The following is a 27,281-nucleotide window of genomic DNA, read 5'->3' as shown; positions in this document are numbered from 1 at the left end:
CATTATTTTAAAAATAGAATTTGCTGACTTAGTGGCATGATTTTTTTCAAATTTTATTATTATTATTATTATTATGTTTACATGTTAAACGTGGTGGGTGGAAGGCTCCAAATGAAATCAAGATGCTAATTAGACAGGTACGGCTACTCTAAAATGTGCAGTTTTAGTGTATTGAAGGGGGTCTGTGTTTATGTTGACATGCCACACTTGTAAGGTGGATAGGTTAGCTCGCCAAAGGAGAAGTGCTTACTAACACACATTTAGACAGATATGTGAACAATATTTAAGAGGAATAGGCATTTTTTGTATGTAGAAAAAGTCCTTGTTCTTTGAATTTAGCTTTTGAAAAATAGGTCCAATAACAAAAGTGCTGTGCTTCTATTTTATTTCAGTGCAACGGTACAGGTATTTAGTGTTGATTTTATAAGTTACAACACCAGTTGTTTCAGTTCCTAGCTAATAAAAATAGTCAAGAGAACCATAGTGTGATCATTTAAAAGCAGTCAATTGCTTGTTTTCGTACTTTTTTACAAACAAACAAAGCTTTACGCCATATTGAACTGTAAAATGAAGTAAAGTAGCAGGCAATCTCTGTTTAACTGTAATATCCATTAAACCAGCAGTGAATGTTTGGTTTGGTTAATTTGTGTAACTGTATAACCAAAATATTTTAATATTTTATTGATACAATGTAAAGTCTAACGATTCTCAGGGAACAACACACCAGCATGTTTTTTTCTCTTATGTTTTGAAATGTATTGACAAATCTGTCTCTGCATTTTGAGTAGCCTAAAAAAAAGTATACCAAAAGCTAAGCAAGACAAGTTTTTAGGGGGGGAATCGAAGTCAAATATCAAACTTCAATCCATTCTTGCAGACAGGTAGTTGCTGTTTTTGATATTCCAGTTACAATCTCAAGAGTTTATTCAAAAGACAATACCATACTATATTAACAAATTCTGTTGACTGTGTAGTTTTATTGATTCTGAGTCATTCTCACATTGACCTGATCAATTTCTACATGGTCACTGAGGTCCGATTGTATGTCTCAGTGTATCAGAAGTGTCTTTGCAGCAGGAACATGAGGAAGACTGCACTGAGCAGGATGCACAGTGTACACACAGTAGGAACCACGATCTCTGTCACCATCTCCATGTGGCCTATCAGTGGATCTGGAATACAAAGGAGAGAGACTGAAACATCAGCACATTTTTGTCAATCTAATCATCTTAATCATCATCTTAATAAAAAGAGTTCTGATGGACAGTAGGGACAAACATCCATCCATTTTCTGTACCGCTTATAACATGGATTTGTATTTAATTAAACTGTTGATCATTGCATTTCACTGAACTGTATTACCTGCACAGACAAAGTGAACAATTTAAATATAGATTAAAAGTAAAATGTTACCTTGATGGTACTTACATACCATTAACCATATTCAAAATACATTAATAATTATCATATACTCATTGAAAACTTCATTAGTTACACCTGCATAATCTGGAACGGACTCGAATTGGACTATTCAAGCGACGCGATTACATATAAAGTCAATGCAGTTCACGTGAATGGATGCAAATCCATGCATATGATGCGTTTGATGCGACACGAGTGGGGCGAAAATTCAGTTGGGAGATTGGTTGGAGACAAATCGTGTCGTGAGAGCCAATAATCGTCAAGAATGGTGAGCAATGGGCCAGCCTGGGGGACGGGACGTGCCGCCTCCTGTCACCGTGGCCGTTCAACGCGCTTTGTCAGCGACCGCTAGAATCGCAGGCCAGCGGGCCTGGAAAGTGGGGAAATTTAAGGAAGAGAGAAAGAAAAAGGGAACACACTGGTGCCTGTGGAGAGGAAAACGCTGGTCTATTCGGGCGATTGTTCTGATGTTTTCATAGTTTGAATTGGGCATAAGTAGTGATGCCCACATAAATTTTGGTGACGATTGACTTAATTTTTTGCCGGCCATGAGAGTCGTGGCCTAGCAGGGCTGGAAAGGGGAGTATTTTAAGGAAGAGAGAAAAGAAAGAAAAAAGGAACCAGCCGGGATGACTTGTCGTGCTGGCCATGGCCGCTCACAACATATCATACTTGGATGCGAGCGCACCGACGACCCGTTGAAGAGGACCGAGGTGGGAGAAGCATTAAATATGGTGCAAATGTAGCGAATGCACATTCAGTGTATATAAATACTCCCGTGATCAAACTCGTGCGAGGGACGCAAAGCGAAACAAACTTGCATCTGGTGTGAACACGGCATACAATACTGAAGATGTATTAAACTTTTTGTATTTTTCAAAGACAATAATGGCCATTTTAGATTGACACTGTCAAAGAGGGGTTCATTTAACAAAACATTTATCATTGTGGTTGTAAGTTGCGGAAAATAATACTGAATCACACTAGTTTCCAAATATTTTGACCATGTGTAGTTAAATCAGGTGGCCAAAATATTAACAACACCTCAAGATGTGTTAACAAAGCAAATTACAACCGTAGTAATAAAGATTTTGTTAATCAATACCTCTGTCACAGAGTCAATCAAACCTGAACATGATCTTGTCTTGATACAGCTGGATTACATAACGGGTGCAGGTGTACCTCAAGTATGGTGAGTGTGTATTTTTGATAAATTGACTTGCCAGTCGAAGTTTTGGCACAATTGTGTGATTGAATGAGAAGTTATTGCATTTCAAAACATTTGTATTGGGTTATATGTTTGAAGTAATATTAAAATATAGTTAGTTTTCATTGTGTTATATGTTGTATAATAAAGTGTAATATTTTGTACTATATGTACTATTATTGATGATATGTGAACTTGACATGAAAATCCTGCATTTTTTTTTTCAAGCCAAAGTAGTCCTTCTGTCAGGGTCTGTGTTCTGCAGTCCCCTTTTTGATGCTTGGGTGGCGCTCTGTTCCGTTCTCTATCTCTCTTTCTCTCTCTTTCTTGCTCACTAGCAAGCAACACCACCTTGGCCACGCACCTGTCTTCTATCAGCAATTTTCACTGCCTGACCCAGGGACCTGACGCCAGAGTATTCTCGCCACTACGCGGTACAACGGCCTACGTTTTACTCCTTTGAAAGTAAGATTTATTCGCTGACACCCGTGCTTGTACTCACTCCCTGCTGTTTCTCTTCTTCCGGTGTCCTCCCGTATCTCCCGTTCCGCTGCCCACTCCAGCCACGCCGTCAAGCCCTTCCACCTCCTCACGCTTCCACTTCCTGGCCGCTCCTTGCTCTCACAGACCACCATCACGCCTTGGAAACCCAGACCCTGAACTGTTTCTCAATAAACCACTCTTAACTACTTCCTCTGCCTCTGTCTGCGTTTGGGTCCAGTACAAAACCGTACAATTACTAATCATGACAGAATACTCTGGCCACAACATGAACGAACCAAGCCCGGAAGCACTGAGGGTAGCGCTCGTCCACCAAGGCGTCCATATTGGCAGACAGGATAAAGCTCTCCGCGAAATTATGGGCTCAATACACACCCTTGCACAACAAGTATCTCTCCTGTCATCTCAAACGCACTCCGGCGCTGATGACAATTTTATTCATGAGGGCTTGGCATGTCAGCTTCAGCTTCCCCTCAAGCCCCTCTCGTTCCCTAAGAAGGTTACCGCCTTGGACAGGCGTCTCATCTCCCCTGTCACCCACCAAACTGCACCGTTCACCGTCCTCATTTCCGGTAATCACCGTGAAACCCTCCAGCTGTTTGTCATTCCCTCCCTGGAGACTCCGTTAGTCCTTGGAATCCCCTAGCTCCAGAAACATAACCCTGTCATCGATTGGACACAACAGTCCATCACCGGGTGGAGTCCCTTCTGCCACTCTTTTTTCATCTTTCGGCCGTTTCCGCCTTCCAGTAAACCTCCGCCACACCTGTCGATCTCTGCCGGGTTCTAGAGAAATACCACAACCTCCGTCCAGTGTTCAGTAAAAATCTTCCCATTTCACTCCCCCCACCACCGTCCCTATGACTGAGCCATTGACCTCCAGCCACCAATTTAACCTGTCCTGTACAGAAAAGGAAGCTATGGAGAATTACACTTTGAATACCTGGTCATGCCCTTCGGGTTAACCAAACGCCCCCGCGGTTTTTCAGACCTTCATCAATGACGTCCTCTGTGACATGCTCAACCGGTTCATCTTTGTCTATGTAGACAATATCCTCATCTTCTCTCGCTCTCTGGAAGAACATCGCCAACATGTCCGCAAAGTCCTCCAAAGGCTCCTTGAGAACCGCCTCTTTGTAAAACCACAAAAGTGCAACTTCCACCTCTCCTCCGTACACATTCTGGGTTACATCACTGCTAAAGGACAACTACAAACAGACCCAGCAAAAATCCAAGCAGTCATCAACTGGCCCATTCCCTCCACCTGTAAGGAAATGCAACATTTCCTAGGTTTCGCAAACTTCTACTGAAGATTCATCCAAGATTACAGTAAAGTGACAGTCCCTCTCACCAGTCTCACCTCCACCAGCTCTCTTTTTCAGGGGGCCCTGGCAATGTGCAAACCCTTCAAATGACTGAAGGAGCTATACACTAGTGCGCCCATCCTGAGGCACGCCAACCCCTCCCTCCAGTTCGTTGCGGAGGTTGATTCCTCTGACACTGGAGCTGGGACCATTCTCTCCCAGCGGGACCCCGACTCCCAGAAATTACATCCCTGTGCCTTCTTTTCCCGTCGCTTCTCCCCTTTAGAACGTGATTAGGAAATCGTGAGCTGCTGGCCATTGTCTTGGCCGTGGAGCAATGGAGGCATTGGCTGGAGGGGACCATATCTCCTTTTATCATTTGGACAGACCAAAAAACCTTGCTTACCTCCGTTCCGCCAAACTGCTTAAGCTCGTTGGGCCTTATTCCTCAGCCACTTCAATTTCAGCCTCTCCTTCCGCTCTGGTTCCCGCAACAGCAAGCCTGACGCCCTCTCCTGTATTTATTCACTCCCCTCCAGCCCAGGAGAACCGGAACCCATCCTTTCTTCCTTTTGCGTTGGGGCAGCCACTTGGAGGATGAAACAAGTGGTCAAAGAGGCTCAAAGGACCCAACCGGATGCCAAGACCGGACCTCCAGAATGGCTGTTCGTGCCCAATTCCGCACGCTCTGACATCCTTCATTGGGCCCACAACTCCAAGCTCACCTGTCATCCCGGAATCACCCGTACCACCCACTTCATCCAACAACACATCTGGTGGCCCAGCCTGGCGAAAGACACCAGAGAGTTCGTTTTAGCTTGCTCCGTCTGTGCCTGAGGAAAAACTTTGCATCAACCCCCAGCTGGTCTGCTGCACCCCTTACCCATCCCGAGCCACCCTTGGTCTCACATTGCCTTGGACTTCGTCACCGGTTTACCCCCGTCTGAATGTAACGCCATTATTCTTACCGTTATCGATCATTTCTCCAAGTGTGTCCATTACATACCCCTCCCTAAATTACTCTCTGATTTTGAAACCGCTAATCTCCTAGTCCTTCATGTATTTAAGATCCACGATATCCCCATTGACATCGTCTCGGACCGAGGTCCTCAGTTCTCCTCCCAGGTGTGGAAGGAGTTCTGTAAGGTGGTAGGGGCAGCAGCCAGTCTGTCTTCTGGTTACTATCCACAATCCAACGGCCAGGCGGAGCGGGCAAATCAGAATCTGTAGTCTGGTCTTGGCTACATTGCTGCACGCAATCCCGCCTCCTGAAGCACCTTTCTCCCGTGGATTGAATATGCCCACAGCTCCCTCACCACCTCCGTCACAAGTATGTCTCTTTTCATGGCCTGTTTCCAACCTCCGTTGTTTAAGGAACAGGAGCATACGGTGGCGGTTCCCGCGGTGAGGGGTCACCTGCGACAGGTCCAGTCAGTATGGAAGGACGTCAGGCCGGCTCTGACTTGGTCTGCCGAGAAGAATAAGCGGCTGGCGGATCTTCATCGATCTTCCATGCCTGAGTACAAGGTGGGTCAGATGGTTTGGATCTCCTCCCGTGACCTCCCTCTCCAAACGGAATCCCGTCATCTTACTGCGTGCTTCATCGGTCCCTTTCCTATCACCAAAATCATCAATGCCTCCTCTGTTCAGTTGAAACTTCCCCTCTCTCTCAAAATCGACCCGACATTTCATGTTTCCCTGCTCAAGCCTGCCTCCAACAGTACCCTTAGCCGTCCGGCCAAACCCTCCTCCACCCTCCCCCCGTGTCATCGACGATCATCCTGCCTTTACGGTATTGCGCATCCTGGATGTGCAGCCCCGGGGTAGGGGCTTTCAATTCCTGGTGGACTGCGAGGGGTATGGTCTGGAGGAGCATTCATGGATCTCTCGCAAACTCATTTTGGATTAGGGACTTATTAGGGACTTTTATGCTGCCCACCCTGGTAAGCCGTCCGTTGAGGGCGGTGGGGGGGTACTGGCAGAGTCTGTGTCCTGCAGTCCCCTTTTTGGAGCTTGGGTGGCGCTCCGCGTCTCTCTTTCTCTCTCTCTCTCTCTCTCTCTCTCTCTCTCTCTCTCTCTCTCTCTCTCTCTCTCTCTTTCTCTCTCTCTCTCTCTCTCTCTCTCTCTCTCTTGCTCCCTAGCAATCAGCACCATCTTGGCCGCGCACCTGTCTTCTATCAGCAATCTTCACTGCCTGTATTTAAGCCTGCCTGACCCAGGGACCCGACGCCAGAGTATTCTTGCTACTATGCGGTACAACGGCCTACATTTTACTCCTTTGAAAGTCAGATTTATTCACTGACACTGTCAGGGCTGCTGTTTCAGCACCCTGAGTCCAGCCTGTGTGTGTGTGTCATGAGTGCTTTGCAGGGTTGACGTGTTGGAGTCTAGCAGCTGCACCTTGTCATCCTAATTACACCTGATTGCTCTTAAGAAGCTGTGAGACTCCAACTCGTCGCCAGACTATCAACACTCTACGTCGAGTTCGTAGCCTAGCCACGTTGCCTATCTTTTTGCTTCCTGAAGACCGAGTGAGTTACCTCTACCTAATTCTTGCTCTTTGTCCCCAGTCTGCCATCTGCCCTTGCTCCCTGCAAACCAGTGATCCCCTCTTGCAGCCCACCGGACTACCCTCCCAGACCGGTCCTCGGTGGAACTCTGCCAATCCCGGATTTAGTTCTTGGCGTTCCTTTGTTCGCTTCCAAGCTGTAATAAACCGTTATCCACAAACTCACCTCCCTGTCCTCTCTGAATCTGGGTCCAACTTGCAACCTGAATCCTGACAACATAGTCTGGCCTGTCATGGACGGATCCCCTTCGCCAAACAGTTACCGGACAGAGCATGCATGTAACACGACCAAGCCCTCACCCTGCTGATTCAAAAGGTACGTCACTTCTCACAAGCTCTCACATCCCTCCAAAATCAATTTGCCTCACTCCAACTTTGCGCACAGCCGCCTGCTGTAGCATCCACCGCTCCCACTGCCCCCCTCACCCACGTAATGCATGAACCATACGTACCCGCACCAGCCCCTTACGACGGCAATCTAGGGTCTTGTTGCGCCTTTTTGGTCCAGTGTTCACTTGTGTTTGAACAGCAACCGCAGTCGTACTCCACCGACAATGCTAAAATTGCCTACCTCATCGGCTGTCTCCGGGGTACAGCCCTCTCGTGGGCCACGGCAGAATGGGAGAAACGGTCAGTCATACTCTTCTTTTTCCATGGAGATGAAGAAGATTTTTGACCAACCGGTGCGCAGGAGGGAGGCCGCTAAACCACTGATGTCACTCCGACAGGGCTCTCGCAGTGTGGCTGAATTTGCGATCACTTTTCAGACTCTCGCTGCCGAGAGTAACTTTAATGATGAGGGGCTACAGGAAGTTTTTCGGAGGGTTCCAAATGAGTCTCTTAAAGATGAGTTGGCCTCCAGGGATGAGCCAAGCTCCCTAGATCAGCTGATTGATCTTTCTATCAGACTGGATTGTCGTCTCCGTGAGCGCGGAGGTAACGCAACTCGAGGTCAAAGACTCCGCCTACCCCGCTTCCTTCTCCACAGCATTCCACTCTCAAATCCTCCTTTGAGCTGCAGACTTCGTCACCAGCCCCGCTTCCCGAGATCGGTGAACCCATGCAACTTGGGCGAACAAAACTCTCAGATTTGGAGAAAACACACACGAGAACCTCTAATCTGTTCTTGTATTGTGGAGATCCAGGCCACTACATCACAAACTGTCCCACACGTTCATCAAACTGGCAGACTCGCCAATAAAGGAGGAGTTGGTGAGTCAGAATGCAAGTTCCTCCTCTTCTGTTCGTTTTCAGATCTCTGCAACCATCTGCTGGAATGACCTGTCTCTGCCCGTTTTAGCCCTAGTAGACTCTGGAGCTGATGAGAATCTCATTGACCACCGCATAGTTAAACAGATGAAAATTCATCTACTGGCTCTGACCACTCCCATGAATGCCACTGCCCTTGATTGGAGGCTGATCACCCATATCCAGCCAGAGACTGCTCCCGATTCCCTAAAGCTATCAGGTAACCATCTTGAGACTTTAAGTTTTCATGTTTTCCCTTGTCTTCAAGTTCCAATCATGCTTGGCTTGCATTGGCTGAGGCTCCATAACTCCAGCATCGACTGGACCGTGCCTAAGATCACCGCATGGAGCAATTTCTGTCATGAGAACTGCTTGCGATCTGCTGCGGTGCCCCCAGGTGGCCGAAGTCAGAGTAAATCCCCTGATCTATCAGGTGTCCCCTCAATTTACCATGACCTAGCTCCAGTATTCAGCAAACACCATGGCACCTCTCTACCCCCACACAGGCCTTACAATTGCGCTACAGCCCGGTGCACTGCTACCTAGCAGCCGTCTTTTTAACAGCTCTCGTCCAGAGCGGGCCATGGAGACCTACAATGGTTAAGCTCATTGCCTGCCACCGTGGGGGACCTTGGTTCAAGACCCCGGCTGGACCATCCGCCAACATCCCCCAGACTCACGGCTGTGGTGTCCTTGAGCAAGACACTGATACCCCAAAATGGTACCCGGGGGCTTCAGCTACCCCCTGCTCCAGTGTGTTCCACTTACATGTGTTCACTGTGATGGGTAAAATGCAGATAAAAAAATTTGTCTGCATGCATGCATGTTCATGACAATAAAAGGTGATTCTTCTTCTTCTTCTTCACCGGTGGGGGCAGGCTTAATTTTTGTGGACAAAAAAGACAAGACCCTCCGTCCATGTGTGGACTATCGTGGCCTTAATAACATCACCATTAAGAATAAGTACCCCTTGCCCCTGATTGTGTCTGCCTTTTCCCCCATGCACGGGGCAACAGTTTTCACCAAGTTGGATCTGCGCCAAGCCTACCACATTGTCCGCATTCGAGAGGGAGACGAGTGGAAGATAGCATTTAACACCCATAGAGGGCACTACGAGTACCTCGTAATGCCTTTTGGCCTGACCAATGCCCTTGCTGTCTTCCAGGCACTAGTCAATGACGTCCTGTGGGACATGATCAGAAAATGTGTTTTTGTGTACCTGGATGACATCCTGGTCTTCTCCCGTTCCGTCGCAGATCACAAACAACATGTTTGACAAGTACTTCAGAGACTCCTTGAGAACAAGTTCTTTGTTAAAGCAGAAAAGTGAGTTCCATATTCCAAAGACCACCTTTTTGGGTTACGTCATTGCTGAGGGGCAGCTTCAAATGGATCCAGCCAAGGTATCTGAGTGGCCAACGCCATCCACAAGAAAGGAGCTACAGCGATTCCTTGGCTTCGCTAACTTCTACCGGCGGTTCATTCGGAACTACAATTGGGTGGCAGCACCCCTCACTGCGCTCACATCAACCCTAACGTCCTTCCAATGTTCTGAGAAGGCCGACATGGCCTTCTGTGAGCTAGAGAAACTTGTTTCCTCAGCTTCTATCCTCGTTCATCCAGATCCACAGAGGCAGTTCATAGTTGAGGTCGAACCATCAGAGGCGGGGGTTGGTGCGGTGCTGTCTCAGCGATCCCAGACTGATGGTAAGGTCCACCCTTGTGCCGTCTTTTCTCGCAAGTTGTCTCAGGCGGAGAAAAATTATGGGATCAGAGACCGGGAGCTCTTGGCGGTGAAGATGGCATTGGCGGAATGGCGGCATTTCCTGGAAGGTGCCGAACACCCATTCATCGTGTATCGTTTGGAATACATCCACTCTGCTAAGAGGCTGAGCTTCCATCAAGCCAGGTTGGCATTGTTTTTTGACCGGTTCACCTTTACCTTTTCCTACCGCCCAGGGGCCCAGAACACCAAGGTGGATGCCCTGTCCCACCAGTTCGCCTCGGAGAGTGTCAAGAATGATCCATATCCCATCTTGTCTCCCCGTTGCTTTCTGGGCTCAATCACATTAGAAAGAGAAACGCTGGTAAAGGAGGCCCAGGAAGAACAAGCTGATCCTGCTGGGGGACCCCGGAACTCCCTGTTTTCCCTGATTCGGTCCGCCCCCAGGTGCTACAGTGGGCCCATTTATCGCGACTTACCTGTCACCCTGGAATCCGCAGAACATTGGCCTTCCTCCGTCAACGCTTATGGTGGCCCACCATGGAAGATGACACCCGGTCCTTTGTTTCTGCATGCACAGTATGTGCTCAAAATAAGACATCCTCTAAACCAAGCTCTGGTTTACTGCGTCCGCCTCCCATTCCCAGATGCCCTTTGTCGCACATCGCCCTGGACTTCGTTTCTGGGCTTCCCCCGTCAAATGGGAACACAGTCATTCTCACTGTGGTAGACAGGTTTTCCAAAGCAGCACCCTTCCTGGCACTTTCCAAGTTTCCATCTGCTAAGGAGACTGCCGACCTGCTGGTCCAGCACGTTTTCCACCTGCATGGCATCCCATCTGATATAGTCTCTGACAGGGGTTTGGAGAGCGTTTTGCACAGCAGTTGGTATAGGTGTTAGTCTATCCTCTGGCTATCATCCTCAGACTAACAGGCAAAGTGAGCACACCAATCAACAGCTAGAGACGGCGCTCCGTTGCATATCCCAGTCTCTTCCCGCTTCATGGAGCACCTACCTTGCCTGGGTTGAGTATGCCCATAATTCGCTTCCAAGCTGCAATAAACCGTTATTCACAAACTCACCTCTCTGTCCTCGCTGCATCTGGGTCCAACTTGCAACCTGAATCCTGACAGACACCCATGCTTGTACTCACTCCCTGCTGTTTCTCCTCTTCCAGTGTCCTCCCGTATCTCCCGCTCCACTCCCTGCTCCAGCCACGCCGTCAAGCCCTTCCACCTGCTCACGTTCCCACTTCCTGGCCGCTCCTTGCGCTCATGGACCACCATCACACCTTGGAAACCCAGAACCTGAACTATTCCTCAATAAACCAATCTTAACTACTTCCTCTGCCTCCGTCTGCGTTTGGGTCCAGTCCAAAACTGTACGATTACTAATCATGACACCTTTGACAGGAAAAGGTATACTTATTTATCAAATGCTTGTTTAATACCATTAAGATCTCCATCAATGAGTTGCATGTTAGTATACCAATATAAGATGCAATTTAGTATGGTGTGATGAGCAAATCCAATAACTGCTGGGAAAATAGTGTAGATCTGAGATTTCAACACTTGTACCTAAACTTCATCATGAACTGGCCAAGTCTTTTGCATTCCTGAATGTTCCTGACCTCCCTGGGATTTTCTTCTAGCTGGAGGGGCAAAGCAAAGAAAATCCCCATTAGATAGCAAAGTAATAACCTTGTGCTTGGTTCCATTTGGCTTATCAGTCCCTGCTGTAATAGTGCTGTATTGTGCTTACCTGCTGCCAGGAGCTGGTTACTGGAAGAACACGTCTCTATTGATTTCCTCTTCCAACTCTCCACCTATAGGAACACCAGAATCTCAATAAATACAGCATTTGCTCGTGCAGAAATTATCTTAAAGGTGTTATGTGTTATTGCAAGTTACCTCTCTCTGATTGGGAAAGCCATTAGAGCTGATGATGCGTTTATAGTACTGGACTGAAGCCTTTGGATAGCGTGGTTTATTTTTGTTCCTGAAGTCGACATAGTAGAGCCCAAATCTCTCAGAGTAGCCTTCATCCCACTCAAAGTTATCCAGGAGAGACCAGGCAGTGTAGCCCTTCACATTCACCCCGTCCTTTATAGCTGTAACACAAATCAATAGACAAAAGTTGATAGTAATTTTGTGTGGCTATAATTCCCGCTATCTACATACAGTACAGTGACCTCACCTTTAAGCATCTCATTGATGTAATCTTTGAAGTACTGCATCCTCCAGTCATCACAGAGGTCAGTGCACAGCGTCTTCTCTGATACACCGTTCTCTGTCACGTAGATCATTGGGTTTCCATACTGACTCTAATGGCAGAGAGTTCCAAATATTTGAGAAATGATTCTGTCACATAAGGGTAACACTGATGGACAAAGAGGTGTGAGGATGACCAGAGGACCGGAAATGTGGTGTCGGAAAGTGGTACACGCCTCTGTTCTGCCTGCTTAGTACAATACTCTATTCCCAAAGCAATTATAAATCGGTATCAGTAATTAAAGAAGAACTGAATCTGTACCCCAAAGTAAGCTGTGTTTCGCATTAATGTGAAGACTTAAGGTGGCCTGGAAGTGCAAAACAATATAACAAATTGTGAAACACTTTTACATTTCAGAAAACAAATTAACAAAAACAAACACTTTTACATTTCAGAAAACGTTAACAAAAGCAGAAACACTTTTACAAGACGAAACAAATTAGAATTGAGACAACGTGGAAAGGCAACGTCCCATTTCACAGACATTCTTAGGAATCCCACGCCCTTTCTGGGCAAGACCCGCCCAGCTCCAACATGATTGACTCCTGCATCGCGAGGAGGGTAGGCTACGTAGATGTAATGAGATGTCCATCCCAAATATAATTTAAAAAAACAAAGTGTCATATACTGCCCTGCAGTTCCATTATTGGAGCCGGGAGGGCGCTTTGTGTTCTCTCTCTCCCCCCTCCCCTCTCTGTTTTCAGCACCTGTCTTCAATCAGCCTCATCACCACTGGTGTATATAAGCCTGCCTGTCCCCAGAAATCCTCGCCAAAGTATTGCACCCTCTCCTAGTGGTACCACAGCCCACCTTACTCAAGTAAGCTACTTAACTCCTCATTCCCTTTTTAACTCTTGTGTCTCCTCGTTCTCAGTGCTGCCCTGTATTCCTGACCCACATCATTCCTGCCACCAAGCCGGCCGCCTGTTCTTTCCATTGCCTTCCACCTGTCCACGCCGCCGCCTGCCAACACATCCAGGACTACATCCATCACCTTTCCTCAATAAACTGTTCATCATTTTCCATCTGCCTCTGCCTGCTCTTGGGTCCAGCTACTCCCCACACGTGACACAAATAAGTTTATTATGGTTAGGTTTAGGACTAAGGTTGGGGTTAAGGCAGTTTAGGATGAGTTAAGGTTAGGATTGTGTTGGTTAAGGTTGACGCACACCGAGCACCGCCGCCGAACCCAACTGAACTACGGTGCAGTGTGCGTGGTTTGGCAACTGCTTCCTTGAGCGGCCGATCGGTCGGCCACTGGTTTTGATGCGATTCAAAATTATAATATCCGTTGCACGTCGTCTTCACGTCCCTGCTTACATTCAATCAAAATGCACAGAAGCTTTCCACTACAGTGAAAATACATTTCCGGGTTTACGAGCCATGCCGCCGCCTTGCCTTGGCTCAGGCCATATAAATAGTACGTAAAGCACCAAATGTTGTTTTACATCAATAATAACCTATATTCGTAATGTATAATGTGCCTGTGCATGAAAAATCAACATTTGTGACCAGAATGTATGTTCAAATGAATGGAGCTTCCTTTCAAATTTCCACACTTTCCCTTTAATTCTCACCAACATCCTCTCTCTTTAACAGCCTGCTTCTTCCTTAACTCTTTATCTTTTTATCGTTTAAGAAATGTGATCAAGTACAATATATTGCATATACAGCATCAAACGCCTATGCAGGCTCGCTGTTCAGGGCGTCCATGTGAACAATAGCTCAATGTGCGGGGGAGCGTCTGCAACTCTTATTTTTATGCGATGGTTCGGTCCAGTTGGATTCGACCACGTTGCACAGTGTTCGACAGGCTTTAGGGTTATTTATATTAACACGGCCACACTAAATTAGTCACATTACTTCTTTTGTCGTCTGGAAGCAGTAGAATGTGTTTTACCGGGATACAGTAGCCAATCATAGTGCAGCAGCAGGTGTCCTGGAGCCAGTAATATTGGAGCAGGGCGTGTCCTTCCAGGAAAATGCGTGGGATTCCTAATAATCTTGGATATTCCCTTTCCGGGGATGTCTCAATTGTAATTTGTTTCGTCTTTTGTAAAAGTGTTTCTGCTTTTGTTAATGTGTTTTCTGAAAAGTGTTTTGACTTTTATTAATTTGTTTTCTGAAATGTAAAAGTGTTTCACAGTTTCTTATATTGTTTTGCACTTCCAGGCCACCGTAAAGACTCCTCTCCAAGGCGCGCACACTAATCCTCCCTCTACATGTTTGCCATTAAATTGTGTCACTATACAGTTGAGAATGTTAAGAAAAACACCAATTCGTGAGGTTGACTCGCCTTCAGCCCTCTCACTTCTGTGTTTGTTACAGTATATGCCTATGTCGTGGGTCAAAAGGAGGATGCGATAGGCTCCAGCACGGCCGCGACCCGAGTGAGGATAAGTGGTACGGAAGATGAATGAATGAATGTCTAACAATACGGCAGCTGACTTTTTTGTTCAGTGTAATCGGAGGAAATGTTCAACTTTTAGTTATTTCAAATTTCATGAAGCGTTAATAAACGTTTTACAATGAAGGTTTGTGTACATTTTGTGTACCTTGACAAAGTTCAACAAGCGTCTGAAGCCCCAGGGCACAGAATAGAGCCATTCAGAGCCAGGGTCGGGCCACTTTGGGTCAACCAGCTCTGCCAGGTCACGATCTGCGAGGTAGCTGTCTCCAATGCTTGATGGATAATTTTTTTGTGTGACATAGCGAGTCGTGAAGTGGCCGAGGCCCAGGAAGTCACACGTGCCCTTGATGTAACTCTTTTCCTGCGCTGAGAATACGGGAAGCCGCGAAGCTCCGAGGCCCTGCTGGCCACTCTTCCTGCCTAATGGTGGGAAGATAAACAGTGAGGTCCAAAAGTATTTACTTATTTTAAGTAGTAGAGTTTTTGTTTTGTTTTGTTTTTTTACTTCGAAAGCCACCACCAATTAAAAAAAATAAATTAATAAAAAATAAATAAAATCCACTGTGGAGTGGATTTTATAATTTTTTTTAAATGTTTTATTTTTTTTCAATCAACGTGTGGGTGAAGTTTAGACTCTTACCTTTAATTTAAGAGGTTTCACAAAAATATATTTACCATTGAGGAATTACAACCAATTTATGTAGAGTACATTTTCTGGGGCTCAGAAGTATTTGGACGTTCGACATAATTTGAAATAAACCTTCATTTTTAATATGTCAATGACAATTCTGTGCAATCAATGACTTCCTGAAATCATGATCAAATTCTGTGTTCAATCCCGATGCCAGGTCGTTATTACTCTGAAAGATTGACATTGCTGACTTGACCACTGAAGAATATTCCATCTGCCTTCAAAAATCTTGAGTTGCAATAGTCTGACAAGTGAACCGATAGTATTTTACATGTTACAAACCCCTTGTAATATTCATGCATTCGAAAGACAGATTTGACTTTGCAGATAAAAAAGGTGTCATTATTAGCACGTCCATCTCACGGTCAAGAGAGTTAAATCTTGGCGCAGACCATCTTACTACCCATAGGATTGAATGAATGTGATTGTTAATGGTTGTTTATATGTGCCCTGCAATTTCTTGATGACCACACCTGCAAACCTAGTGAGGACAAGGGCTATAGAAAATGGCTATTCAAGAAAACATTAAAATAGCAACAAAAATAGCCCCAATGTTCTAAAATCAGTTTGTTTGCCCAGAAGAAACCAAGGTCAACTTGTAACACAATGATGGGAAGGGGAGAAAAAAGTATGACAAAGGAAAGGAACAGCTTATGATCCTCATAATAACATGTAAAATACAGTGTATTATCATAGGCATGTACGTATAACGCTTACTGACAGAAGTAACTCAATGAATTGTGACGGGTATAGGGCTCTACTCTCTGGCAGCAAAACTCACAACCAAGCAGCAACTGAAGGTAATGCAGTAAAGACCCGGCAAAGCAACTCCAGGGAGGAAACTCTTCAGACTTCATGCAGTCATTAAATCCAAATGATTTGATTCGAGGATTTCATATTATGGTGTCATTTACAATGATTTCCTGAAATGATTTACTCTACAACCCCAATTCCAATGAAGTTGGGACGTTGTGTTAAACATAAATAAAAACAGAATACAATGATTTGCAAATCATGTTCAACCTATATTTAATTGAATACACTACAAAGACAAGATAGTCAATGTTCAAACTGATGAACTTTAATGTTTTTAGCAAATAATCATTAACTTAGAATTTTATGGCTGCAACACGTTCCAAAAAAGCTGGGACAGGGTCATATTTACCACTGTGTTACATCACCTTTTATTTTAACAACATCAATAAACCTTTGGGAACTGAGGACACTAATTGTTGAAGCTTTGTAGGTGGAATTCTTTCCCATTCTTGCTTGATGTACAGCTTCAGCTGTTCAACAGTCCGGGGTCTCTGTTGTCGTATTTTATGCTTCATAATGCACCACAGGCGGCACGGTGGACGACTGGTTAGAGCGTCTGCCTCACAGTTCTGAGGAGCAGGGTTCAATCCCCGGTGCCACCTGTGTGGAGTTTGCATGTTCTTAATTGTTAATTGAAGACTCAAAATTGCCCATAGGTGTGAATGGGAGTGCGAATGGTTGTTTGTTTGTATGTGCCCTGTGATTGGCTGGCAACCAGTTCAGGGTGTACCCCGCCTCCTGCCCGATGATAGCTGGGATAGGCTCCAGCACGCCCGCGACCCTAGTGAGGAGAAGCGGCTCACAAGATGGATGGATGGATAATACGTCACATGGTGACACGTCTGGACTGCAGGCAGGCCAGTATAGTACCTGCACTCTTTTACTTTGAAGCCACGCTGTTGTAATGCATGCAGAATGTTGTTTGGCATTGTCTTGCTGAAATAAGCAGGAGCGTCCATGAAAAAGACGTTGCTTGGATGGCAGCATATGTTTCTCCAAAACCTGTATGTACTTTTCAGCATTAATGGTGCCTTCACAGATGTGTAAGTTACCCATGCCATTGGCATTAACACAGCCCCATACCATCACAGATGCTGGCTTTTGAACTTCGTGTCCATAACAGTCGGGATGGTTCTTTTCCTCTTTGGCCCGGAGGACACGACGGCCACAATTTCCAAAAACAATTTGAAATGTGGACTCGTCGGACCACAGGACACCTTTCCACTTTGCATCAGTCCATCTTAGATGAGCTCGGGCCCAAAAAAGCCAACAGCGTTTCTGGGTGTTGTTGATAAATGGCTTTTGCTTTGCATATTAGTTTCAAGTTACGGATGTAGCGCCGAACTGTATTTACTGACATTGGTTTTCTGAAGTGCGGCATGGTGGACGACTAGTTAGGGCATCTGCCTCACAGTTCTGTGGACCTGGGTTCAATCCCCGGCCCTGCCTGTGTGGAGTTTGCATGTTCTCCCCTTGCCTGCGTGGGTTTTCTCCAGGCACTCCAGTTTCTTCCCACATCCCAAAAACATGCATGGTAGGTTTATTGAAGACTCTAAATTGTCCGTAGGTGTGAATGTGAGTGCGAATGGTTGTTTGTTTATTTGTGCCCTGTGATTGGTTGGCAACCAGTTCGGGGTGTACCCCGCCTCCTGCCCGATGATAGCTGGGATAGGCTCCAGCACTCCCGCGACCCTTGTGAGGATAAGCGGCTCAGATAATGGATGGATGGATGGATGGTTTTCTGAAGTGTTCCTGAGCCCATGTGGTGATATCCTTTACACATTGATGTCGGTTTTTGATGCAGTGCCACCTGAGGGATCGAAGGTCACGGGCATTCAATGTTGGTTTTCGGCCTTGCCGCTTACATGCAGTGATTTCTCCAGATTCTCTGAACCTTTTGATGATATTATGGACCGTGGATGATGAAATCCCTAAATTCCTTGCAATTGTACATTGAGGAACATTGTTCTTAAACTGTTTGACTATTTTCTTACGTACTTGTTCACGAAGAGGTGAACCTCGCCCCATCTTTGCTAGTGAATGACTGAGCAATTCAGGGAAGCTCCTTTTACACCCAATCATGGCACCCACCTGTTCCCAATTAGCTTTGTTCACCTGTGGGATCTTCCAAACAGGTGTTTGAAGCGCATTCCTCAACTTTCTCAGTCTTTTTTTCCACCAGTCCCAGCTTTTTTGGAACGTGTTGCAGCCATAAAATTCTCAGTTAATGATTATTTGCAAAAAAAAAGAAAGTTTATCAGTTTGAAAATATCTTGTCTTTGTAGTGTATTCAATTAAATATAGGTTGAACATGATTGGCAAATCATTGTATTCTGTTTTTATTTATGTTTAACACAATGTCCCAACTTCATTGGAATTGGGGTTGTACATATACAGCTGTTATTCCTGAATCATAAATGCTCTGGTGACCCACAAGAGTGAGACATTCGCCAGGGGGGTATATCTTCAAGGAGCGGCAGGAGATCAAAGATTAAAAGGGAGTGGTTGGCTGTTTGATGTGAAAACACTCAGTTTGTATGTGGAGAGTAAAGAGACATGACTGGGTCTCGCCCCCCCCCCCCCCCACCCCCCCCCCCATCGTCTTGTTATTAACCGCACAAAAGCTGAATGTTTACACTTCAATCACATGTACATTATTTTATTCCAAATCTATTGTGCTAGTGTATCAAGGCAAACTCTGTCATTGTCCAAATACTTAACCTAACTGTATAAAGGATAAATACTGATGTAAAATTGCAGTAAATGGGCTGTAATACGTGACCAAGACGTACCAATGTAATCTTTCATAACCTGAGGGTAGTCTCCATTGAAGATTGGTGTGGCAAACCATCCCAAGTAGAACTGGATGTATCGCTCTGCTGCTTCAATGTCCCTCTGGTTGCTGGTGTCCACTGGTTCACCCCAGTCAGCTGTCAGCGAGATGCCAACTAGACCTGAACACACACATTTGTTTTGTTTCATCATGCCATCGGGTAGAATCCTTGTAACCCCAAAACCATCACTTTTCAGGAAACCAAAAAAAAAACGCATGTTTGTTTGGCATTTAACATTGCATCGTCAAAGAGATCAAACCATTTTCAACACTTAAAATTGGTCAAGAATTTGTAAAACTAACAAACCCATGTGAGGACTGACCATAGTATTGATTTGTGAAAAAATATGAATTTCACCAAATTTGGACATACTGATTTGACCATTGTTAATAATATGTTTTCCTTTACTTTATAGTTTATACCTTTCTGTTTGCTCCTCCATCCTGTGTCGTATGTGTGCCAAACCTTTGCATGTGCCTGTGGTAAAACAAATAGAAAGGATGTTCGGATCAGCGTCTCCAACAGTTAATCAACAAAGTCACATACAACACTCTGCACAAAATTACAAGGGGTGTTAAACTTTCCATACACCATAATACTTATTTTTATGACATACAGTACATTGGATGCATGTTGAGCTTGGGTCAAATAATTTAATGATTTCTAAAATGCTGTAGTGGAGACCCGGGCTTGTTGTCACATGGGTAAGTTGTCACATTGCAAATATCTTCTCCACCAGAGGTTCCAACTAAATTGTAGATACATTTTTTTTTTTACATGGTCAGGGGTGGTGTCCTCTCTGAGAAGAGAATTGCATATTGTGAGCTGAGATGAGCGCCAGTTAAACTTTTAGCACAACCCAAAGTAACAAAAAGTTAATTTTATGTTTTAAAAAAGGCTTCTTCCAGATAAAATTCCTAGCAGTTGTACATGTGGCCTTTTTAGAGAAGAGATTAAGGCATCCTGTCATACCGTTTACTCATTGTTCTGTTTTAAGATAACTTTAAGATAGCGCTAGCATTGGCAAACATGGCAGTTTGGGGCAAAATGTCTTCGTCATTTTGGGGTTACTTGTATTTTCATCCTGAAGCGAAGCTTTCTTTTTTGTTCTTTCATTTTAATATTTCGTTTTCAGTTTAACAAAGGTAAAACAAGCATTTGAGACTGCCTGACTTGACGTATTTTTCAAGCTTAATGATAAACATTTTCTGTGCCTGACGTCGAGGTTCACTTTCAAATAAAAAAAAAGTCGACAACAATAATTTTGTCCTTGTTTTATTAGTTGCAAAATCCAGTGTGACGTCTTAGCCCATATAGTGAGACAACTTACCCGATGGTGGGGCAACCTGTCAAATGTTCACACTCTCTATTAGATTGCTTATAACTGCACTGAAACAAAATATGAAAATGACATGCATACAAAATATATACCTGAGACTTTGATCTTTCATCTGGTACACATTTTATTTATATATGGATGATGTATTGATTCCAAGAAATATATAAAAGTAAAAAGTGTGACATCTCGTCCCGGTCTCCCCGACTTCATTATTTGGAGCTTGTGGTGATTTCAAATTATCTTTGACATGGCTTATGGCTTAGGTTTAATTTAAATGACATTTTGTGTTTCAAGAGGAGGCTTTTACAGTAGCAGGAAAAATATCACTGCCTTTTGTGCTTGTGCATGGCTTCCCAAAGAAAGCCATTTATTGCCATCTACTGCCTCCTCCTCCTCCTTGTCAGAGTGCAAGCTGGTGATTGCAGAAACTGCTGTTGGCCACATTGTGTTCAGAAAAAAATATGGCACGGCAACTTTTTTTCCCCTTTTTCTTTTGTCAGTGGCTCTATTGAGACTCAATTAAATTCTGTGAAAGAAATAATCTAAACCAAAATAGGTTTGTCACAAGTGAAACGGCAGGTATACTTTAACCTGTCGAACTCAGGACTTAGTACATACCAACTTATTTGTTAAAGTAGTTGTCATGAAAGGGGCTTGGATTACAGTATATGGATCGAATTTAGGCATGTGTAGATTCTCAGCCATCTAGGTCATGTTAACCATCAAATAGAATGCAAGTGGAGACCAGCAAGTCCATTTGCTTTGGGTCCAAATTTTGAGAACATTTTAGGGAAAGCAGACTGGGCAAAGACACGCTTTAGGTCGTTACCTTGATGATATGATGTGCAGCTCTATAAGCTCCCGTTCCTTTCATCTTCAAACCTGGTGCATGTTCCCCCGTTTCATATCCCTCCACAGCAATCGACTGGAAACACAAGTGCTTCTACAACAATTCCATTTTCGTGACAGCGAAGGAACACCGTCATCTTTGGCTTTACATACCCAGGGATTGTTGAATGTGATCCAATACTTCACTCGACTGCCGAACCTTTCAAAGCATAAATTGGCAAAGTCATTGAAGTAGTTGACCATGCTGATGTTCTGCCAGCCGCCATATTTCTCCTGCAAGACCTGGGAGGTCAGATGATAAAACCATATCAGTTTTGTAGGTTGTAATCAGTTAATCCAAAATTCAAAAATAGACTTCATTAATTTGTCTTTCACCTGTGGTAAATCCCAGTGATACAAAGTAACAATGGGAGTGATCTTATTTTCCAGCAACATGTTAATCAGGCCATTGTAATATTTAATTCCTTTTTCATTGATGGATTCACCTAAAAGAGATTTATAGAATCACATAAATTAAATTCATTACATATATTCTACCCTGAAAAAAAATTACAATACAATTTTATGTCAAACCCTTCCACATGATAGCATTTTGTTTGTTTGTTTAGCTGTTTAACACAACAATACAACAATATTGTGTTGATCCACCCTCAGCTAAAATCTTTGTGTTGGAAAAACAAAATACTAATTTGTGGAATTGCTTGATATAAACACATATTTTTTATTTTTTTTGTGAATATAATCTTTTTATAATTTGAACAAATATCCAGCCAACCATCCATCCATTTTCTTCCGCTTATCCGAGGTCGGGTCACGGAGGCAGTTCCTTTAGCAGGGAAGCCCAGCCTTTCCTCTACCCAGCCACTTCATCCAGCTCTTCCGGGGGATCCCAAGGCATTCCCAGGCCAGCTGGGAGACGTAGTCCGTGGCCTGAGCCATCCCCGGGGTCTCCTCCCGGTGGGACATACCCGGAACACCTCATCAGGGAGGCGTCCAGGAGGCATCCGAATCAGATGCCCCAGCCACCTCACTCGCTCCTCTCGATGTGGAGGAGCAGTGGTTCTACTCTGAGTCCCTCACAGATGACCGAGCTTCTCACCCTGTCTCTAAGGGAGAGCCCGGACCCCCTGCGGAGGAAGCTCATTTCGGTCGCTTGTATCGGGGATCTTGTTCTTTTGATCACGACCCATAGCTCGTGACCATAGGTGAGGGTAGGAATGTAGCTTGAAGCCTTTTGGCTTAGCTTCTTCTTTACCACAACGGACTGATACAAAGACCGCATCACTGCAGACGCTGCACCGATCCGCCTGTCGATCTCCCGTTCCATTCTTCCCTCACTCGTGAACAAGACCCCAAGATACTTGAACTCCTCCACTTGGGGAAGGATCTCATCCCTGACTTGGAGAGGGCACTCCACCCTTTTCAGACTGAGGACGATGGTGTCAGATTTAGAGGTGCTGATTTTCATCCCAGTTGCGTCACAATCGACTTCGAACCGCTCCAGTGAGAGTTGGAGATCACGGCTTGATGAAGCCAACAGAACTACATCATCTGCAAAAAGCAGAGCTGCAATACTGAGGCCACACAACCGGACCCCCTCTACGCCTCGGCTGCGCCTTGAAATTCTGTCCATAAAGGTTACGAACAGAATCGGTGACAAAGGGCAGCCTTGGCGGAGTCCAACCCTCACCGGAAACGAGTCAGATTTACTGCCGGATATGCGGACCAAACTCTGACTGCAGTCGTACAGGGACCGAACAGACCGTACCAGTGGGTTTGGTACCCCATACTCCCAAAGCACCCCCCACAGGACTCCCCGAGGGACACGGTCAAATGCCTTATCCAAGTCCACAAAACACATGTAGACTGGTTGGGCAAGCTCCCATGCACCAATGAGGACCCTGCCGAGGGTGTAGAGCTGGTCCACTGTTCCACGGCCAGGGCGAAAACCACACTGCTCCTCCTGAATCTGAGATTCGACTTCCCGACGCCCCTCTTCTCCAGCACCCCTGAATAGACCTTACCAGGGAGGCTGAGGAGTGTGATTCCCCTGTAGTTGTAACACAACCTCCGGTCCCCCTTCTTAAAAAGGGGGACCACCATCCCGGTCTGCCAATCCAGAGGCACTGTCCCCGATGTCCACGCGATGTTGCAGAGGCGTGTCAACCAGGACAGCCCTACAACATCCAGAGCCTTTTGGAACTCCGGGCTAATCTCATCCACCCCCAGGGCCTGGCCACAGAGGAGCTTTATAACCACCTCAGTGATCTCAACCCCAGAGATAGGAGAGCCCGTCTCAGAGACCCCAGACTCTGCTTCCTCATGGGAAGGTGTGTCGGTGGAATTGAGAAGGTCTTCGTTTTCTCCCCACCGACTCACAAAGTCCCGAGTCGAGGTCAGCAGTGCCCCATCCCCACTACACACAGTGTTGAGGGTGCACTGCTTCCCCCTCCTTGGACGCCGGATGGTGGACCAAAATTTCCTCGAAGCCGTCCGGAAGTCCTTCTCCATGGACTCACCGAACTCTTCCCACGCCCGGGTTTTTGCCTCAGCGACCACCAAAGCTGTGTTCCGCTTGGCCACCTGGTACCCACCAGCTGCCTCAGGAGTCCCACAGGCCAAAAAGGACCAATAGGACTCCTTCTTCAGCTTGACGGCACCGCTGGTGTCCACGAATGGGTTCGGGGATTGTTGTTATGACAGGCACCGACAACCTTACGGCCACAGCTCCGGTCGGCCACCTCAGCAATGGAGGCGCGGAACACGGTCCACTCGGACTCAATATCACCCGCCTCCCCCGGGACGTAGGTGAAGTTCTGCTGGAGGTGGGAGTTGAAACTAGTTCTGACAGGGGATTCTGCCAGACGTTCCCAGCAGACCCTCACAATACAGTTGGGCCTGCCAGATCAGATCGGCATCTTCCCCCAACTCAACACCAGGTGGTAATCAGTCGACAGCTCCGTCCCTCTCTTCACCTGCGTGTCCAAGACATGCGTCCACAAGTCCGATGACACAAGCACAAAGCCGGGGGGGCCGGTGACCCGCGTCCGGGCAAGGGAAAACGTTTTCCTGTATTTTCAAACATCATAGGGGTCTTTGGAGCCATGCTTTGTCTGGTCCCTCACCTAGGAACTCTTTGCCATGGGTGACCCTGTCAGGGGCATAAAGCCCCAGACAACTTAGCTCCTAGGATCATTGAGACACACAAACCGCTCCACCACGATAAGGCGACGGCTCAAGGAGGGGTTGAACAACTATATCAACACTTTTATGTATATTTTGCAAATCCTTCTAGCCAAATTACAATGTGCATTACCTTTGAGCCCGCTTGGTAAAATTCTTGGCCAGGAGATGGAGAAACGATAATGATTCAACTTCATCTCCTTCATTAAGTTAATGTCCTCCTTAAAAACAAACATCACACAATATTTTAATGTCAAGTCATTGCCTTGTTCCATCCTCTTCAGAAGTAGGAATACATTAAGAATCAATTTATCTCTCTTAAAATACATTTCCTAATGTACCCCCATAGATGCCAAGGTAAGTATAGGTAAGACTGAAAAAGTCACGTGTCACTACATTTGAGAGTAATACCTGAGTGAAACGCCATATAGCTACCCCAATGATATACTATTTCCCACCCTCAGTGTAAGAAAGGTGCCAAATGCTGATCTCTAAAACGATAAAAACACATCATTACACAAATCTAGATGAGAAGTAATATACTCTCCTGTATCGTGGTATTAAATGGTTAAGGGCCCCAAAGCTCCTGACCTTGTTTTTAATGTGTCACATTATGAGATGTTTAAAATCTGTTTACAGGAGTGGTGTCTTTGGATGCATTTCTTCATACAAGGATTTATTAGCGTTTAGATTTGGGGCTTTATTGTTCTTTGTATGAAAGTGCATTGATGCAATAGCCACATTTACTGTATAATCAGTGCAATGAAGGCACAAAAGCACTGGGGAACAAAATATGTCCCTCTTTAGGTTTTCTCACCTTAAATTTGTAGAAACCGTCACATGATGAATCTCCAGTTTCGTTTTGGAATATTTTCCCCTTTTTATGGGAAAATGCATCCCAGATGCTCATCCCTTTGCCATCGACATTCCAAGCCCCTTCTGTCTGATAAGCAGAACTGCCAGCCCCCCAGGTGAAACCTGCAGAGAAAATTAGTGTCCATAGTGTTACTCTTTTGGGTCATTTTTCATCGGAAATAATGATTATTGATGTATTCTGATGTTTTATTTTATTGTAATTGTGGTTTGCAGTGGTGTTGCAACAAAAGTTTTCTTAATACTTTGTTTGCCATATTTAGCTACTTCTTCAGCCACAATAGTAAACACGTTAAATTAATAACTCTTTAACAGTGTCAATCAATGATGAACAGTATTACTTTAGTGAAGGGGGAATTTTTGGTACAGCTCTTGTAGCAAAGCTCATTAGATTATGTACATAAGGTTGAGTGAGGCCAGTAGGAGTATATAGTTCAGTTTTAATCCAAATTAATAATCATTTCATATTCAGTCCCTTTAAATCATTGACGTGTTATTTCGGAGTTGATGATTATGGTATTCTAGATCAGAGGTGTCAAATTCATTTTTGTCGTGTGCTGCAGTGTAGTTATAGTTTCCCTTAGAGGGCTGTTATGACTGTGAAACACTATAAATGTAAAATCGCCTCATCATATTATACAGATATACGCAAAAAAAAGAAAGATGGATAACAAGTTTTGAAATACGAAGTCAAGGAAACTATTAAATATTTAACTATTGTTCAATTTATTTTAAAAAGTGTTTTGGTAACAACCCGCGACCCTAGTGAGGATAAGCGGTGAAGAAACATGGATGGTAACAATAAATGCTTGCAATCTCTCAACATCATTAAAAGTGATGTGATAAAAAGACTATTTGCAATTTTGGAACAGATTTTAGCAACAAACATCCCATAGACAAACGTAGACAAAGATTTGCTTTCGCAGGCCACTTAAAATGAGGTGTTGGGGCACATGACAAGAATTTAAGATTTAAAATGACCTTTTTACATTTGTTGATTTGAGAATATTTAAAATGCCACCTAACAATAGAATAAATAGATATAATAAACACATTCATAGAGATGCATAAAATGTTTTAACCAAGCTCACTGAACCATTGAAGTCGCCTGTTATAGTCCAACATGCCATTTTACAAATGTCCACTTTATTTCCCAAAGAAAGTTTTCATCTTTGAAAATGCCCTGAACAACTATGGTGATGTTATTGTGTCAAATATTGTTCCCAAGAATGACATTCCCAACTCCTTGACTTTTTGGATTTTTGGAACCCTTTGCACTCTTACCTGTTGGGAAGGTCCCATAAAAGAAAGCTGTTCTTTCACTCTTTGTCCAGTCAAAGTCCTCCCTCGCTGAAATGCACAGCACCAGTGTAACTATGTGGTACAATCGCAGTAGGCACCACCGCAGCATTGTGATTAATCATACCTAGTGTAGAGAACGACCACATTAAAACATTGCACTTGACCCTAAAAAGGCTCAAATGAGGACAGAGACGTTAAACTCACAAGTGTCAGATATCCAGGTGTTGAACAAAATCATTTTACTCAAACCCTAAACCTCAGGAATAACGTTTTATCTAGCAAAGATTCCTGGATTGGAGTCGAGATTCATTTGAGCCAACTGGAAGACACGCTGACACAAAACCCAACGAGAGACAGAAAATATGACAGTTTGTCCAGCACTGCCAGGACAAGAGACATATCTAGTGGATGTAACTTGAAAATGCCAAAAATATAGTTACAAATTAAAAGTAGGTAAAGTTTCCTGTGAGTCCAGCTGATATTGCCTTGTGCTGTATCTCTCCCTAGTACACCATCCCCTTTGCTCAACGAGTACCCCAGGCTGGTCTGCCTGTATTCACAAGCACATGTACCTGTCTGACCTGCTGCTCGTACCGCATTGGATTGTGCAGGTAAGTGTTCCAAAGCAAAGGAAACGTCTCCGATTTTCTGGGCTGGTTGAATGGGCAACACTGTCACCAGTCACAAAACACAGTGAAGCGTCCAGGACATTTACTGCTTTCATCAGCTTACATACAGC

At 44.9% G+C, this 27,281-nt stretch overlaps 1 protein-coding gene across 8 annotated transcripts; it reads right to left on the bottom strand.

The window, feature by feature from the left end:
• Positions 1–957: 957 nt before the first annotated feature.
• On the bottom strand, positions 958–27,281 carry lctla (lactase-like a). Of its 8 annotated transcripts, none has more exons than XM_061766227.1 (15): positions 26,747–27,280; positions 26,525–26,666; positions 25,185–25,345; positions 24,501–24,588; positions 21,560–21,669; positions 21,338–21,466; positions 21,165–21,260; positions 19,419–19,473; positions 18,955–19,116; positions 14,801–15,075; positions 12,171–12,297; positions 11,885–12,084; positions 11,736–11,799; positions 11,552–11,625; positions 958–1,172 (listed from the first exon to the last, which is right to left on the bottom strand). In XM_061766227.1, exons 2-14 carry the CDS (start codon positions 26,649–26,651, stop codon positions 11,552–11,554), a joined length of 1,668 nt encoding a protein of 555 aa, XP_061622211.1. In that variant the 5' UTR covers positions 26,652–26,666; positions 26,747–27,280; the 3' UTR covers positions 958–1,172. The 8 variants fall into 8 exon arrangements, with proteins under 8 accessions (XP_061622211.1, XP_061622206.1, XP_061622207.1 ...); XM_061766222.1 differs by lacking the exon at positions 11,552–11,625 and having other exon boundaries at positions 26,747–26,873; positions 26,983–27,280; XM_061766223.1 differs by lacking the exon at positions 11,552–11,625 and having other exon boundaries at positions 26,747–26,873; positions 27,115–27,280.

Source organism: Phyllopteryx taeniolatus, chromosome 2 (genome assembly GCF_024500385.1).
Source record: "Phyllopteryx taeniolatus isolate TA_2022b chromosome 2, UOR_Ptae_1.2, whole genome shotgun sequence".
In the NCBI taxonomy this organism is placed as follows: Eukaryota; Metazoa; Chordata; class Actinopteri; order Syngnathiformes; family Syngnathidae; genus Phyllopteryx; species Phyllopteryx taeniolatus.
This window is presented reverse-complemented; position numbering and strand designations above follow the sequence as displayed.

What these genes read in the sequence shown, in the direction of transcription:
- lctla (XM_061766224.1), bottom strand. Translation starts at nt 26,651, where the DNA reads ATGCTGCGGTGGTGCCTACTGCGATTGTACCACATAGTTACACTGGTG. An exon ending in ATCACTGGGATTTACCACAG is followed by an intron (nt 21,467 to 21,559) that starts GTGAAAGACAAA and finishes CTGACCTCCCAG; the next exon opens with GTCTTGCAGGAGAAATATGG. An exon ending in CTGCACATCATATCATCAAG is followed by an intron (nt 19,474 to 21,164) that starts GTAACGACCTAA and finishes GTTTTACCACAG; the next exon opens with GCACATGCAAAGGTTTGGCA.